The sequence below is a fragment of the Aythya marila genome (genome assembly GCF_965140915.1).
Source record: "Aythya marila genome assembly, chromosome: 8".
Taxonomy (NCBI): Eukaryota; Metazoa; Chordata; class Aves; order Anseriformes; family Anatidae; genus Aythya; species Aythya marila.
In genome coordinates, this window is record NC_139049.1 from 7,904,443 (window position 1) to 7,918,520 (window position 14,078).

Here is a 14,078-nt window from a genome sequence, read left to right on the forward strand (position 1 = left end):
AAAGGGCAGGTACTGGTCTACATGTGGTATTATTCTGCTATTTCTTGCGAGAGAGTCTGAGCAGTTGGATTTTCAATGATGTTCACTTTTCTGTGCGTAAAAACATTGAACATGTCTAGAACATTTTTCTGGTCATCAGCCCAAATATTTTTCTTGTTGCCTTATTCTTTTATCTTCAGTTATGCCAACTGGAGTTCTGCAATAACTGAAAGTGAGCTGGTAAATGGCTTGCAAAAAATTTCACTGCAATGTATGAAAAAAATATTATTTATTCGAAAAGACATAAATAGGCTGCAATATGGCAGCCAGGAATTATTTATTTGAGCAATGCCCTCTCTTACTCTATCCTGTTTTTATATTTTAAAAAAATGTTTTTGGAGATGATACATAGCTGAACTCAAGGCAAAAAAAAAAAAAAAAACTCAGTGAAGGCTTTTTACTATGAAATTCCTCAGTTGCATCCTGTAGGATTAACAATGTCATGCAGAAGGGAAGACATATTCCCCTATTCTTCTTCTGAAGGAAGCTCAAGATGGCAAGAGCATCTCATATTTCTCACATTTCTTTCCTGCTTGATCAGTTATGTTGTTGTCTTTCTTTTTGCTCACTCTCTTTTGCATTTGAAAACAAGTATATTTTATGTTGTTAGCTCTTCAGCTCAAAAGCATGTTAAGCTCCCTTGGCAGGAGTTCATTCCTTTAGAAGTACATATTACTTTCTGGGTGATTTGCATAACATGCCATTGTTTCTTGTAGTTTTTTTTTTTTTTTGTGAAATGCATGTCCATGTAACACTTTTCTTCTCTTAAAAATGGTTTTGTTTCATCAACTGTTTCTTTTATCATGGCAGGAAATTGACAGCACATGGAAGTAAGAGAGTAGACTGAGCCAGGGTCATTCATCTCAGACGATGGGCTGCAGCCCAACATGAATCCAAATAGTCAAAGCCTGTTTAACCTGTTCTGTGGATTTTTCTTAACTTTAAACAAGAATCTCAGTTTATTTTGTGCTGCACTTAATATGTAAGTGTGCTGATAGTACTGAGTAAAGAGCATAAAATTAATCTCTTGATTTCAGAGAATCCCAGAGGCTGTGGACCTCCACCTGAGATTACCAATGGAAGTATTGCCGCTGGCTCTCTGCAACAGTATCAGCATGGGAGTAGAACAGAATATGAATGTGACACCATATTTAAATTGGTTGGATCAAAGGAAATAGAATGTGTTGATGGACAGTGGTCACCTCCTCCTTCTTGCATTGGTATCCTACATAATTCTATATATAAAAAGCTGTGGTGTTGCCATACAAAGATAACCAGAAGTAAAGTAAAAGAGCTAATGCCAACTGATCACTAGGAAAAAAAAAATGCTGTTACAGTAAAAGCAAGTAAAACTAAGTCTTCAGGTAGGTCAGGACATGTTCTGACAAAGTAAGCCGGATATGCCTCCATCCTGAGGCTTTGTATACTCAGTACAAATGCCATGGCCTGTTTCCAGCAATGACAATACTGTATGTTGCAGGGGCTCAGGGCTGCAAATGTGATGACTGTATATGCATTGTGTTGCTGTCTTCCCTAGGCTAGAGTTAGATGCACCACATTTTTTTATAGTGCTGACATTGAAATGGTGAATGGTTCTACAGTCAGGTGTTCAGCCTCGACACAAGCACCCACTCTCTGTGCATGTCATTAGATGGTGTACCTCAGACCACAGAGTATGGATGTCAATTGCAGGAGTACAAAACTACCATTCACTTGTTAAGACAGTGTCTCAGAATTGAAGCGAGAATATGCAGATACAGAAAATAATTAGGAGTGTCCTTAAGGAAGAGAACCAATAAACATTGTGTTTTCATGGACTAGTTTACTTTGTCCTACAAATCATCTTCTGTATCAACTGCAGTGCTCATCTAAGTGCCATACAAATTCCCTTATTCTCCCCATAATATGTCTTAATATGCAGAAAAATCCACCCACTCAAGATACTTCTCTCCTCAAGCTCTGATCCTTGTGTAGTTTGTGTACAGAGAGATCAAATGGAAATATCTTCAACAGGTGGCTCTTCTGCTACAGCTGCCCCTCATTTTCACAGGGCTCTTGAGAACTTTCTTTTGCAAATATCTATCATCTTCCATGTTTTATTCAACTGTTCAGAAGATTCTAAAACTATTTTTTTTTTTTTTTTTTTTTTTTTTTTTTGCGCGCACGCGCGGGGGGGAAGGGCTCTGGGAACAGGCAGAAAGGGATATACAATCATGTGGGTCTCCTTCTTTAGAAACCAGGCTAAAATCCATTAGCAACAAAATCTTCTGCACTGACAGAGGTCCCAAAAGACTTGTGATTCCCTTGGAAAGTCTGGTGGTCTGTTTGAATTCTTACACATCTTCCAAAAGCAACACTGATGTTTTAAAAATGTATAGCATGGAGAATGATTGCTCACATCTTTTTGATATTTGTTCCACAGAGAACAGTTTCTGTGCACAAGTTGGAAAAAAAGAGTGGTTCAAGATTGAGCGCAAAGTTGTTCAAATCCAGTTTCTGAGATTAACATGGGTCTTTCCTCTTCCCTGTTCAAAACCGGCTGTATGCCCCTACTCTGATACATCCCTTTTTCCTCCCTCAAAATAAATACCCTCGTACTGCACTCAACTGTGCAAACCATTAACCTTTACTTTCACTACCACAGCAACAGTGGCAGCCCACAGCAGGAACCACAGTTAGCACATAGAGATGACAGCCCTGCAGCTCTCTAAGTGATGTTACAGTGGGTTTCAGCTCTTGTAGTAACACTAATTGAGGGTGCACATTACAAATGTGTAGGTGTGTAACTGAATATAATTTTGATTGATCAGAATCAGGATCCAGATGAACTGGATTAATTGAAGGTTTTCTTACACTTTAGGATTCATGTATCTTTGAAAAACAGAATTTTGGGAATTAACCTTAGCTGAAACTACTTGGGGAGTATGCTGTGGAGTTATTGCAGTGATGGAAAAAGAAGGAAAAGGTCTGGAAAGGGATTTAGTAAACTGACTAAATTACATACAAACCTCAGCTCTATAGAAGGTATTGTTAGTTAATAGGAGTAGGTTTGACTTACCAAGTGCAAATGTAATTCTTTTCATTTAATCCTTTCAGATACTCAAATGTGATTCCTGTAAAATTGTGGTATATTTCTGCTCTTTTCCACAGAAGACAAAACACCATGTGGATCACCTTCCTCTATCCCGAATATTGTTCTTCACCAGCAAGACCAGCTCGAGTTTTCTCATGGTGACGAAGTATTATATGGATGTGAAAATGGCGATGCTGGAAGTATGAGGACAAAATGTCTTAATGGGGAATGGAAGCCTTTACCTCTTTGTGATGGTAATCTGTTTCCATAATATTTCAGATATGAGTTTAACATTGTATTCAATATTTCAAGATCTTCAGGAATCAATAAGTAGCCAGAGATACTATAGTTTTATGCATCTTAACTAAGTGCTTTTTTATTTACTCCTCTTAAGTGTGAACATGTCGTTCATCCTGGAATGACTCTGAAGGTACAAATTAGTAAATACTCTGAGTCAGTCTGGGGAAAGAAATGGACAGTTTCACAGTGGGTAACATCAAATATGATGATACATCAATTATGGCACTGCACACCTTTGGTGTGCAATGACCTTATGACATGAGTATTTTTTACCTGTTTTCCAGTGTTCCTCACCAACAAAGACCCTTCAGAAGCCTTGGGACATACAAGCAATAAAGTCACATGCCTATTGTATTACTTACATGGAGATTTGTGTCTCTACATACTACTTTGATTTTTTAAAATCCTAATAGAAATTAGAAATAGTAGTAATAGCCATGATGTGCTGGTCTTATCTTATCCTTGCCATTTTTATGTAGATTATTCCTTTTCATTTCTGATCAGTAGTTTTCTTTTTTCTTTTTTCTATCCTTCCCATTTAGTTTCACAGTGCATAAACTGTTGAAAGTAGTCATTTTAAAAGATGTGAAATAAACCCTTTGCCTAAGTCACAAAAAAACAATGTATTGGACTCAGTAGGTTTAACAAAAAAAAAAAAAAAAGTGACAAGTATTGTATGAGAAGGTGTTTTGGCTGGAATAAATTTGACTGGAGTATATAGGCTATTATTTATCTTTAGTGAAATACAGTTTATTATATTCAATTCTTAGTTTTCCTTTCTACAGAAGTGATTTTGTATTTCTCAGGGATTTGGATACGCTGTACCTGTATTTGCAGTTGAGGACTGAATCTGGAACAAAATACAATCCGCTTAGCTTTTGCATTAGCTTGTCTTCTCACACTCAGAATCACCAGTCAAGGACACAAAATGTGGTTATGACTTACATACACTTTCCCTGGAGACTGATACCTGGTATATATTTAGTGTGGAATACTACTACCTCCATGCTCCTGTTTCTGCAAGCAAAAGAAGGGTTCTATTCTTGTTTGTCGGTTTTGAGGAAGAAATGAATGCTTAGTTTTTCAGTTAATGGACTCAGCAGAAGGGATCCTGTTAAAATAAAATAATTTTGTTAGCAATACCAGTCTGTGCTTTAGACAGCAAGAACAAAATCTTGTTTCTGTAATCTAGGAATCTTAGGAGTTACTTCAAACTACTGTAAATGAAAAAACATCTTCACATGGACATGCATTAGGAAACCAATGACCTCTTCATCAGTGAATGCACATGTACATCTTATCTGAATCAAATCTGTTCTTTAGCTGTTTGTGTTGATTTTATTCAGCTCCATATCATCGCTGCGTGACTCCAGTGGATGTTGAGGTTGTACAACCTAGCTATTTTTCCAAGCCAAAAAAGGAGACTGAGCCACATGGAGTTATACGGTATAAATGTACATCAGCTGACAACAATATTAAAGAGGCAACTTGTGTGTCTGGAAAATGGTCACCGGAGATTAATTGTACAGGTGTGGTTTTACTATGCATACAATTTCTTCTTTTTATATTGGAATGATAAATGCTCATTATTAAAGCTTATTAGTATCTGTGCCACTAGTCTGAAACAGAAATGCTAACACGCTTATATATGTGTGTGTAATCAACTATATGCTAAGGGATAGTCATGGGAACTAATGATGGGAATGATTTGAACAGTGAACAAGGTTCAGAGACACTATTTTAGTGAAGCAGACCTAATAATACCTACTATGACAATTGGAACAGTTGGCCCTGTCACTTCTGCTGTGAGAAAAGATGCAAAGATAAATTTAAGCTTTTTTTCTTCCAAAAGGGCTGTACCCTGGTAGAAATGGGAGTAGCACATAGCTCAAGTTCCAGCCAAAGTTACTTTATTTTCTTTAAAGTTCAAAGCTCTTCTTTTGCTATTTTTTATTCTATTTTTTTTTCCCAGTCATTTCTTATCAAAACAACAGGAAAAAAGCTGAACTGGCCAGACTGCCCCAACCTAATGCACACCAAAGGTCAGATGCCTGCAGGATTGCCTTCAAGAGTCATAGGTAGAGCAGGATATTGCCTGTAAAAGAGTAAAAACAATCATGGTCTCATTGCCTGCTTTGATTGTGCGATATTGATGGGAAAGGATGTGTGGAAGTGGAAGAAGTGCATAGGGTGGCATTCTCTTTCAAAAACAGTTCCTACCTTCCCAGTGTTCTGAGACCATGAGAAGCAACAAACCAAGCTTCTGAGGTTTTCTCCTGCTCAGATCTACCTCTTTCCCTCCTTTTTCCTTTCCTATGACAGGAGCTGCCCCTTATTCCTTGAGCAGCAAAATTCGTATTTATTTTTTTGTTTCCTTTCATGGTTCTCATTTAACTCTACTATTAGCTATGCCTGGGAAAAACAATAACAACAACAAAGCAAACAATCAGAAAAGCTGGCAAAACCAACCACACAAACTGTAAACAACCGAGAGAATTGGTCCACAAGCTGGACCAGTTTTCCTGAAATACCTCACCATACAGAGAGAGTCAGGGAAAGTACACAAGCTTGTGCAGCTGTGTAAGGGAAAGAGGGGACTACCAGCTTACATTACTGAAGACAATTTTGATGTAGAAAAATATATTGATGGTGTTTTTTTCTGACCATGTGTTCTGTGAATACATGTTGAAAACATGAGCATCTAAAGGCAGCTCTGGTGTTTCTGAGGCAGAACAAAATTATTATGATACTAGTTGAAGCTTCAGGTAGCTACTGAAGACTTATCTAATGCCAGTGTTTTCTTGGTTGTTAGTATTGTAATCTGTGGTGAACTGTTACGCTTTATCTTATGTTCTGTTATGATGTGCATATGTGTCCTTAGGTGAAAGCACTTGCCCACCTCCGCCTCAGCTGCACGGTGCTAAACAGATACCAGCTGAAAGAAATTACAAGAATGGGAGTAAAATAATTTTTTCGTGTCTTGAGAGTTTCCAGCTCATTGGTGGGAATGAAATAACATGTATAAATGGGAGATGGCAGTCACCACCACGCTGTGTTGGTCAGTAGTGGATTTTTTTTTTCTATTTGTTTTATTATGAACTTCTGTGTTATGTACTTGCACTCATAATTAGCAGAAGGATGATGTTATTCTTGTTAAGACTGCCCCAAACAGGTAATTGTGCAGAAAAGCAATAGAATGTAAGTTGCTAAAGAAGGTGCAGTTCACCAATTGTCATGTAATAAGTTTGTGGGGTGTTTTGGTTGGTTGGTTGTTTTTTTTTATTTGGACAAACTCATCTGAGATGGAGCATAAAACCTTCAGGCAGCTCCTCAGGAGCCGTGTGTTTATTTATGTTGCTTGGATGTAGTTTTAGCAGTCTTTGTTTGTTTGTTTGTTTGTTTTTGTTTTGTTTTGTTTGTTTGTTTGTTTTCTGTCTTTATTCTTACTTGATTTTTCTCCTTTCCTTTGTGTGACTTCTTCCTGTAATACAAATGTGAACGATATGGCATAACTTTGGCCATCTGTTCTAAGGAATCATAGAACCACAGAATGGTTTGGATTGGAATGCACCTTAAAGATCACCCAGTTCCAACCCCCTGCCATGGGAGGGACACCTCCCACCAGACCAAGTTGCCGAAAAGCCTCATCTAGCCTGGCCATAGGCACTGCCAGGAATGGAGCATCCACAGCTTCTCTGGGATGTTCCTGTGCCTCACCACCCTTTGAGTGAGGAATTTCTTCCTAGTATCTAATCTAAATCTACCCTGCTTTAGTTTAAATCCATTACCCCCTGTCCTATCTCTACACTCCCTGACAAAGAGTCCCTCCCCAGCTTTCCTGTAGGTCCCCTTTAGGTACTGGAAGGCCATTGTAAAGTCTTCCCAGAGCCTTCTCTTCTCCAGGCTGAACCACCCTAACCCCAACAGCTTGACTCCATAGGAGAGGTGCTCCAGCCCTCTGGTCATCCCCATGGCATTCCTCTGGACTCATTTGAATATGTCCATGCTCTTCTTGTACTGGGTGCCCCAGGTGGAGTCTCACAAGAGCAGAGTAGAGGGGGAGAATCACCTCCCTCGACCTGCTGGCCATGCTTCTTTAGATGCAGCCCAGCATACAGTTGGTTTTCTCAGCTGCAAGAACACACTGCTGGCTCATACTGAGTTCTTCATCAACCAACACTTCCAAGTTCTTCTCCTGAAGGTTCTTCTCAATACATTCTATGCTCAGCCTGTATTTGTGCTTGGAATGCTGAGGAATCCACAAGCTGACTGTTCAAACATTGCTGATGCAGATGATATCTTGTAAGCAGAAGTTCATTAAGAAGTAGAAGAAAGTGTTTTCAGAAATGGGTAGGAGATAGATGAGCGCAGGACAAACGAGGTGCAAGCTGGTGACTGATATGCACAACATGCCAAGCAAGCCTGTATTTTTAAGCTACAAAATTCTAATGCCCTGTGGTTTCTTTCCTCTTTTGTTGCTTGGGAGACTCTGTTTCCACTGATATGGCAGAGATAGAGAAGAATAATGAAAAAAGTGCTTGAGCTGTTCATAAAATAAACTAAGCTTCAGTATTGCTACAGCAAGAGATCCAGATACACTGGCTTAATCTTTCAGCGATAGAAAATATTTAAACCAGCGAGCCGAGGTCTTCTCTCATAACCCCCATCTTCAGTCAGAGTACAAGCCTACCTATCAATAGGACCTGAAAGATCAACAAAAGGTTGGTCTTTATCCAGTTGCCCTGAGTGGAGTGGCGGTCAGTGCAGGGGACAAGTGGAGTCCCGCCCAGAGTTACTCCAATAACAAGAAGGGAGGGTGAGCTTTAGGGGCCTTCACTTAACCCTCTACCAGTTTGTGTCTGTCGTGAGGCTGTTCCTGTTCCAAGGGGCCGGGGGAATCAAACTGAAGCAATGGGAATTCTAGGCAACTTTGCTGTCCACTGCTCTCAAGAAACATGGCTATGTGCCAGCCTTGGTGTTCATTCCTTTTCTGCTTTTTCCTCTTTACAATGCAGGGACTTTTGGATAAATGGAAAGGGCATGAAGGAACCCAGCTGGAGAAATGGAAGATCCTTTGATCAACCCAGTGATTTGAGCTCAATTTTCCCTGGAGTTTGCTGTTTCATTGTGCTGTGTTTGCAGCTTAGCCAATGTTCTGTGTTGGAATATGCCTTTTTTTTTTTTTTCCCTTTAAATTGTCGGATGATTGTTTTGATATGTAACCATTTTTGTAAAGGTATTTACATTTATCCATTCAAATGACTGTACTTCCTTCTTACTTTTGTTCTGTATTGATCTCACTGTTATATTACTAACATTTGCATCCTGAAGTAGGCTGGCTTTGGTGGTATACTGAGACATCAATTAAAGTGTGCAGTTAGTTTGCTGATCAGCAAGTAGTGTGTGTGGGGTCTTGTGTGCTCCTAGCTTCTTCTCCATGTGCTTGCCTGGGAGTTTAGCCTGGGGTCATGGCAGAGGTGAGTGTCCTCACAGCCTCATCATGATGTGAAGGCGAGTGCTCTCCTTTAAACAACTCAGGGAAGTCTGCGGATCATAGACCCCAATTCTTATGCATGACTTGAGCCTCTGTGATATTTGGAGGGAGGAGTTATCAAGTGTGGACATAGGTGAGGAGTGTAGAGGGATTAGAAATATATAAACTTATATACACTTTTTTTTTTTTTTGTATTTTTTTTGACCAAAGTCTATTGCATATGCTTCATATAGCAGCAGCTGAGTGAATGATCTTTGTTTTCTGTGACTGTAAACAACACTTATAAGTCTGTCCCGTATATGTAATTTTATTTCATGTGTTAGTGTTTACCTTCAGTCATTTTGTACCTCTTCTGTTGATAATCTCTGAACATGCAGATTCAAGAGTATTTGGATCCTTTGTTTAGTAACTCACTGAGGTTTATTCTGAACTCCATATGGGTTTAACATCTCAAGGAACAAATAAAGACAATCTCAGCACAGAAAAGCAACCAATCTGTAACCCAGCAGGAGTCAAGTGTGGACATAAGTGAGGAGTGTAGAAGGAACAGAAATAGTCTGAACATCAGTAAAATAAATGTAGAGCATCTGAAACTGAAACTTCTAAAAAGAAGTTCACTTATGTACACATTTTTGGTATGAAAATTTTGGACCAAAGTCAGTTGGAATGCTGATGCTTTCAATAGTATTAATATTATTTTAAAGATCTAATTGCATCTCTCCCTCCCTTGTATTAGAAATGCAGCAGAGCTGTACCTCTGCACCGGTGATTAAAAACGGTGTTCTTCTTAGCCCCCTATTGCTTAGCTATAAAAATGGTTCTTCAGTAGAATATGGTTGCCAGCTTTACCATTTTTTGATTGGACCTAGCACTGTTTACTGCAAAGAAGGAAACTGGACAGAACAACCGACTTGCTTAGGTGAGGTTTGTGAGCGAAAAAAAAAACAAAACAAAACAAAGTGACATGTAATGTAGAATGGAAAATCTGGAAAGGACCTCTACATAATCTGTTATTGACTGCCACTTCTCTTTCATTAGAGCTAACAGATTTCAGAAACACGAGGCTGAACCATTATCAACTATACCTAGCCCACTGCTGCTAAGTGTCTTCTGGCCTGTTCTTAGTTCCTCTGTTTTCCTTAGTGGAGAGTTCTAGAACTCAGCTGGCCTCATTATTTTGGAACGTTTTCTAATTTCTTTATCTTCCACGTCCTCCATTCAGTGGATTTCTTCCTGTCTATCGAAAGATGTTTAGAAGAAATGACTGCAGTCATTTAGGCAATGCCTAAATAGTTGTTTTTTTTTTTTTTTTTTTTTTTTTTTTAGGATTAGCAAGGAACTTGACTCTGACTCTCATTTTTAAACTTTCAGCCTTTGTGTTTGTTGTGTCCTTGTATCCACCTCTTAATTCCGGACTTCCTAATTGTTCCATGTTGCTCCCATGTATGCTGCTCAAAACAACCTATAGAACTCCCACTAGGAGTTAACAAATGTAGGCAGGAATAATACTTCTGATGACTTACAAGAGTTCTTAGTTTATCCTTCCTTCTTTCCTTCCTCTAATGAAATGATTTCTACACCACGCTTCGACTCGGCCAGCATCCGTTGCGGAATGTATTCACTTTAAGTTTTTAATCTCCTGTGAAAATGCAAATAAATAACTGATTCAGTTTAAATTATTTACTTCTAAGTGAGTAAAACATACCTACTTAGGATTGAAAGGCCCCGGTCTGCGTTCTTGCATCTTAATAATGAGATTATCAAATTCTGTGAAATAATGAAAACTCCTCAGGTATGAATACTGTGTATGTTCTAAGCATCCCGTTAACTGCATTATCCTATTCATGTCTTCTGAGATTTGTCCCCACCCAATCACCTGTGAAATAGCCTGCACTGTAGGCAGTCTGGGGAAATATCCATGCCAATATTTTGTTAAAGTGCTGTTGTTAGAATGTGCAATAGGTAATCTCTCCTTGCCTTTCCTTCAGAAAATCATTAATCAGGGCCTCTGTCAAGTCTCTTGAGACTTGCAGGAATTTGTTTTTTCAACTGCCCCTTTGTCAGGCTTTATTGAAGTGGAGCAGTGGATTCAAAAGTTAGAGGTTAATTGTTGGACAGAAAGCTAGGTTACCCAATTTGATCCTAGCACTAAGAAGTCTGTCAGAAAGCAACCAAAATGATACTGACCTTGAAGAACCTGAAAAAGCCTAAAGAAAACCACACACTTCAGGAAGAAAAAAAAAAAAAAAAAAGAAGGAAGATGGGGGGAAAAAAAAAGCAAACGAATTGTCAAAACACTTAGGTTAATAGCTTAAATTTCTTATGTACGAGCTCCTACTGTCCCAGAAAGGCTTACCAAGCATGACAGTTTGCTTTGGATGGAATAATATTCCATAATTGTTTACCGTAACTTGAAAAGTTTATGAAATATGTTCTCTTATAACTCAGTGGTATACCCTAGCTGCTGTATGTTTGCAAATATTTGTAGAAACTCAACTCCTGCAAAAGGCAGTTAAAAAATCACTTCATAGAATCATAGAATATCCAGGTTGGAAAGGACCCACAAGGATCATCAAGTCCAACACCTGGGTCGCTAAAGGATCACCCAGAAAAATCAGATCATCTATCTGGGAGCATTGTCCAAAGTTGATTGCTTTTATTGAACTATGCTTTTATTTCCTAGATCCATGCGTTCTTAATGCAACTGCTCTAAACAATAACAACCTAGAGTTAAAATGGAGACAGGAAGAATTAATGTTCCTACATGGTGACCTCATAGAGTTTGAATGTAAAGAGGGATATGATTTTCCCCAGACTACCCTTCCATCTCCTGGGAGGACGCAGTGTAACCATGGGAGACTGAAATACCCAAAATGTGTCGTTAAAGGTAAAGCAATATTTTGTTGCTTGTCCTTTTGAATTCATCAGTGTCGAGCCTATTTGGAAACATTTGCTCCAGCGGTGGAGGCCTGGAATTTATTGTCAATAAAAATAAATGTTTAGTGTCGGACGATACAGGTGCACACACATATCCCTAAGCAATACAGGTACAGTGATAAATATATGTGAGCATAGCAAAAACAATACAACTTCCTTGGATGGGAAGGCTGTAGAAGGGAGCAAGGAGCTGTTCTCCAAGCATGGGGAACTCAAAGCTCTGTAGAAAGACACCTGTAAACAATGAAATGCACGCAAGGGTTTTCTTGTGGTTAGAAGTAGATGGGAGGTTGTGTTCGGGTTTGAGACATAATGCAGTAGTAATGAGCAGACACTGAGAGCTGATAGTTACCTAGTGTTGGCAGTTTAAAGCTGCTGCTTTGTTAGTTTCTCATGTTGAACGTTTCTCAAAGATTTTTGACGTTATTGCAGCTCCGATGGAAAAATGTGACTCTCCACCTCCTATTGCAAATGGAGCTCTTAAACTCCCACCCCTGGCCCAGTATGAGAGTGGTTCTTCAGTTCAGTATAGTTGCTATGACTATCATTTCTTGCAAGGATCTGAGAGAATCTACTGTTCTGCAGGCCAGTGGACCTCACCACCAGTTTGTATAGGTAGGCATGAGAAGATACATAAGCTTTTATTTCTCCTACTCAGATGCTTTGCATTTGTAACTTGGGTGTTGTCAGCTGGAACATTAAGATCTTAACCTCATCTCTTTTTCATTTTGAGATGACAGCTTTAACAGATGCAAGAGTAAGAGTTTTTGGCTTTTCTATTACATAAGTCTGACGTGCCTGCAGAGTCCAAAAGTACAGTGATGTCACATATAGTATATTAAGAGAATGGGGAATAATAGCCTGCATTCTCCGTGTCCATTGCAGTCACAATGACATGATTTCAAAAATAATTTATTGACACTGAATATGTCTCTATTCTTTAGAGCCATGCACCTTGTCAAAAAACGAAATGGAGAAAAATAATGTTCTGCTGGAAGGGTTTTATGAGAACCGAGTTTACTTCTACCATGAGGACTATGTTGGATTTTACTGCAAACGGAACCATTTTGGAGAAGAATCTGGTACAACTTTATTTCAAGTGCAGTGTAAGAGAGGCCAGCTAGCGTATCCAAGATGTGTCGAAAGAGGAAAAAAAGTGTGAACTTCAGGAAATTTCATAGGAAAGGTATGTTGTTTATCTGGTATTAAAAGTTGCATGAATACTGCTTCATATTTCAAGATTACTGCAGTCAACTTTCAGAAATGGGTGTTCAGTGGCATAGTTGGCTGTGAGCCAACTATGGGAGGGAAGCAGGGAAGCGGTATGTGGCACGAGGACTGGGAAAGCACCAGAACAATGCAATGTTGACACACTATGTGTGGAAATTTTAGGAAGTAGTAGTTCTTTGACGCTTATAATGCTAAACTTGAGAATGCTTAACAATCTGGAGAACCTGAGTGAGGGACAAGAAAAGGAGAAAGCATTTTAAGAGAATGTCTGTAAAGGATGAAAATATTTAAAATATAGAAATATGTGAGTTCCACTCAGTAGTTAATTATTAATCTTAAATGAAAAGTGAAGCAAACAGTTGTATTTGCTATTTGAGAACATTCTAGCTATTCAAATGATCTGCTGTAACTACTTTGTAGGATTGCTTTGACACTTGCACGTTTGTACTCCTGGGACTCTGGCCTGTGAGAATGTAGCATGGCTGAAGATCCAATGAAAATTCAGGAATACAGAACATGCTTGCCTCACGTCAATTTTGTAAAATAAACACAAAAATGCACAGTGATCTCCTGTCACTCTGTGTCTGAGAAGAGTCTGTTTCTCTTTCTCTGTACTCTCCCAACAGGAAGCCAAAAACAGAAGGAAGGTCTCCTCCCAGCTTTGTTATCTTAATCATTCAGCAAAGAAACAGGGGGGTTGTTTTTTTTGTGAAAGGCACGATAAGAATAACTATTTTGTGTTTCTGTTAGTGCCTTTCCTCACTTAGCAGAGCCTTCTAATAGCATCAGAATCGCCATGTATCTCAGTTCTGTTGTTTCATGGCAAAGGTGCTAGTTCGGGAGCAGGCAGATGACACAATGATGTTTCTTCACTGAGTTTGGCACATGCAAATGTTTTCAAGATTGGTCTTGTATTTGTTAACTTTTCTGCTTGCATAACGACCTTGTGTTTATGCAAGATTTCTGCCAACTTCAGCAAAAAGCCATTCGGATGTATTTATACAC

The 14,078-nt window shown here is 38.9% G+C and overlaps 1 protein-coding gene and 1 long non-coding RNA gene across 2 annotated transcripts in view; both read left to right on the top strand.

Annotated features, from left to right (window-relative positions):
• LOC309880777 (complement factor H-like) overlaps positions 1-14,078 on the top strand; it is a 66,950-nt gene that overhangs the window by 36,321 nt on the left and 16,551 nt on the right. The window contains exons 17-19 of the mRNA XM_082766042.1: positions 1,077-1,259; positions 3,190-3,366; positions 12,788-12,925. Of these exons, the coding sequence (XP_082622168.1) occupies positions 1,077-1,259; positions 3,190-3,366; positions 12,788-12,925 (498 nt within the window). The remainder of the gene's footprint in view (positions 1-1,076; positions 1,260-3,189; positions 3,367-12,787; positions 12,926-14,078) is intronic.
• On the top strand, positions 4,781-9,396 carry LOC309880633. The gene is made up of 3 exons (XR_014318012.1): positions 4,781-4,941; positions 6,294-6,470; positions 8,428-9,396. It is a non-coding gene; the product is annotated as an uncharacterized lncRNA (long non-coding RNA).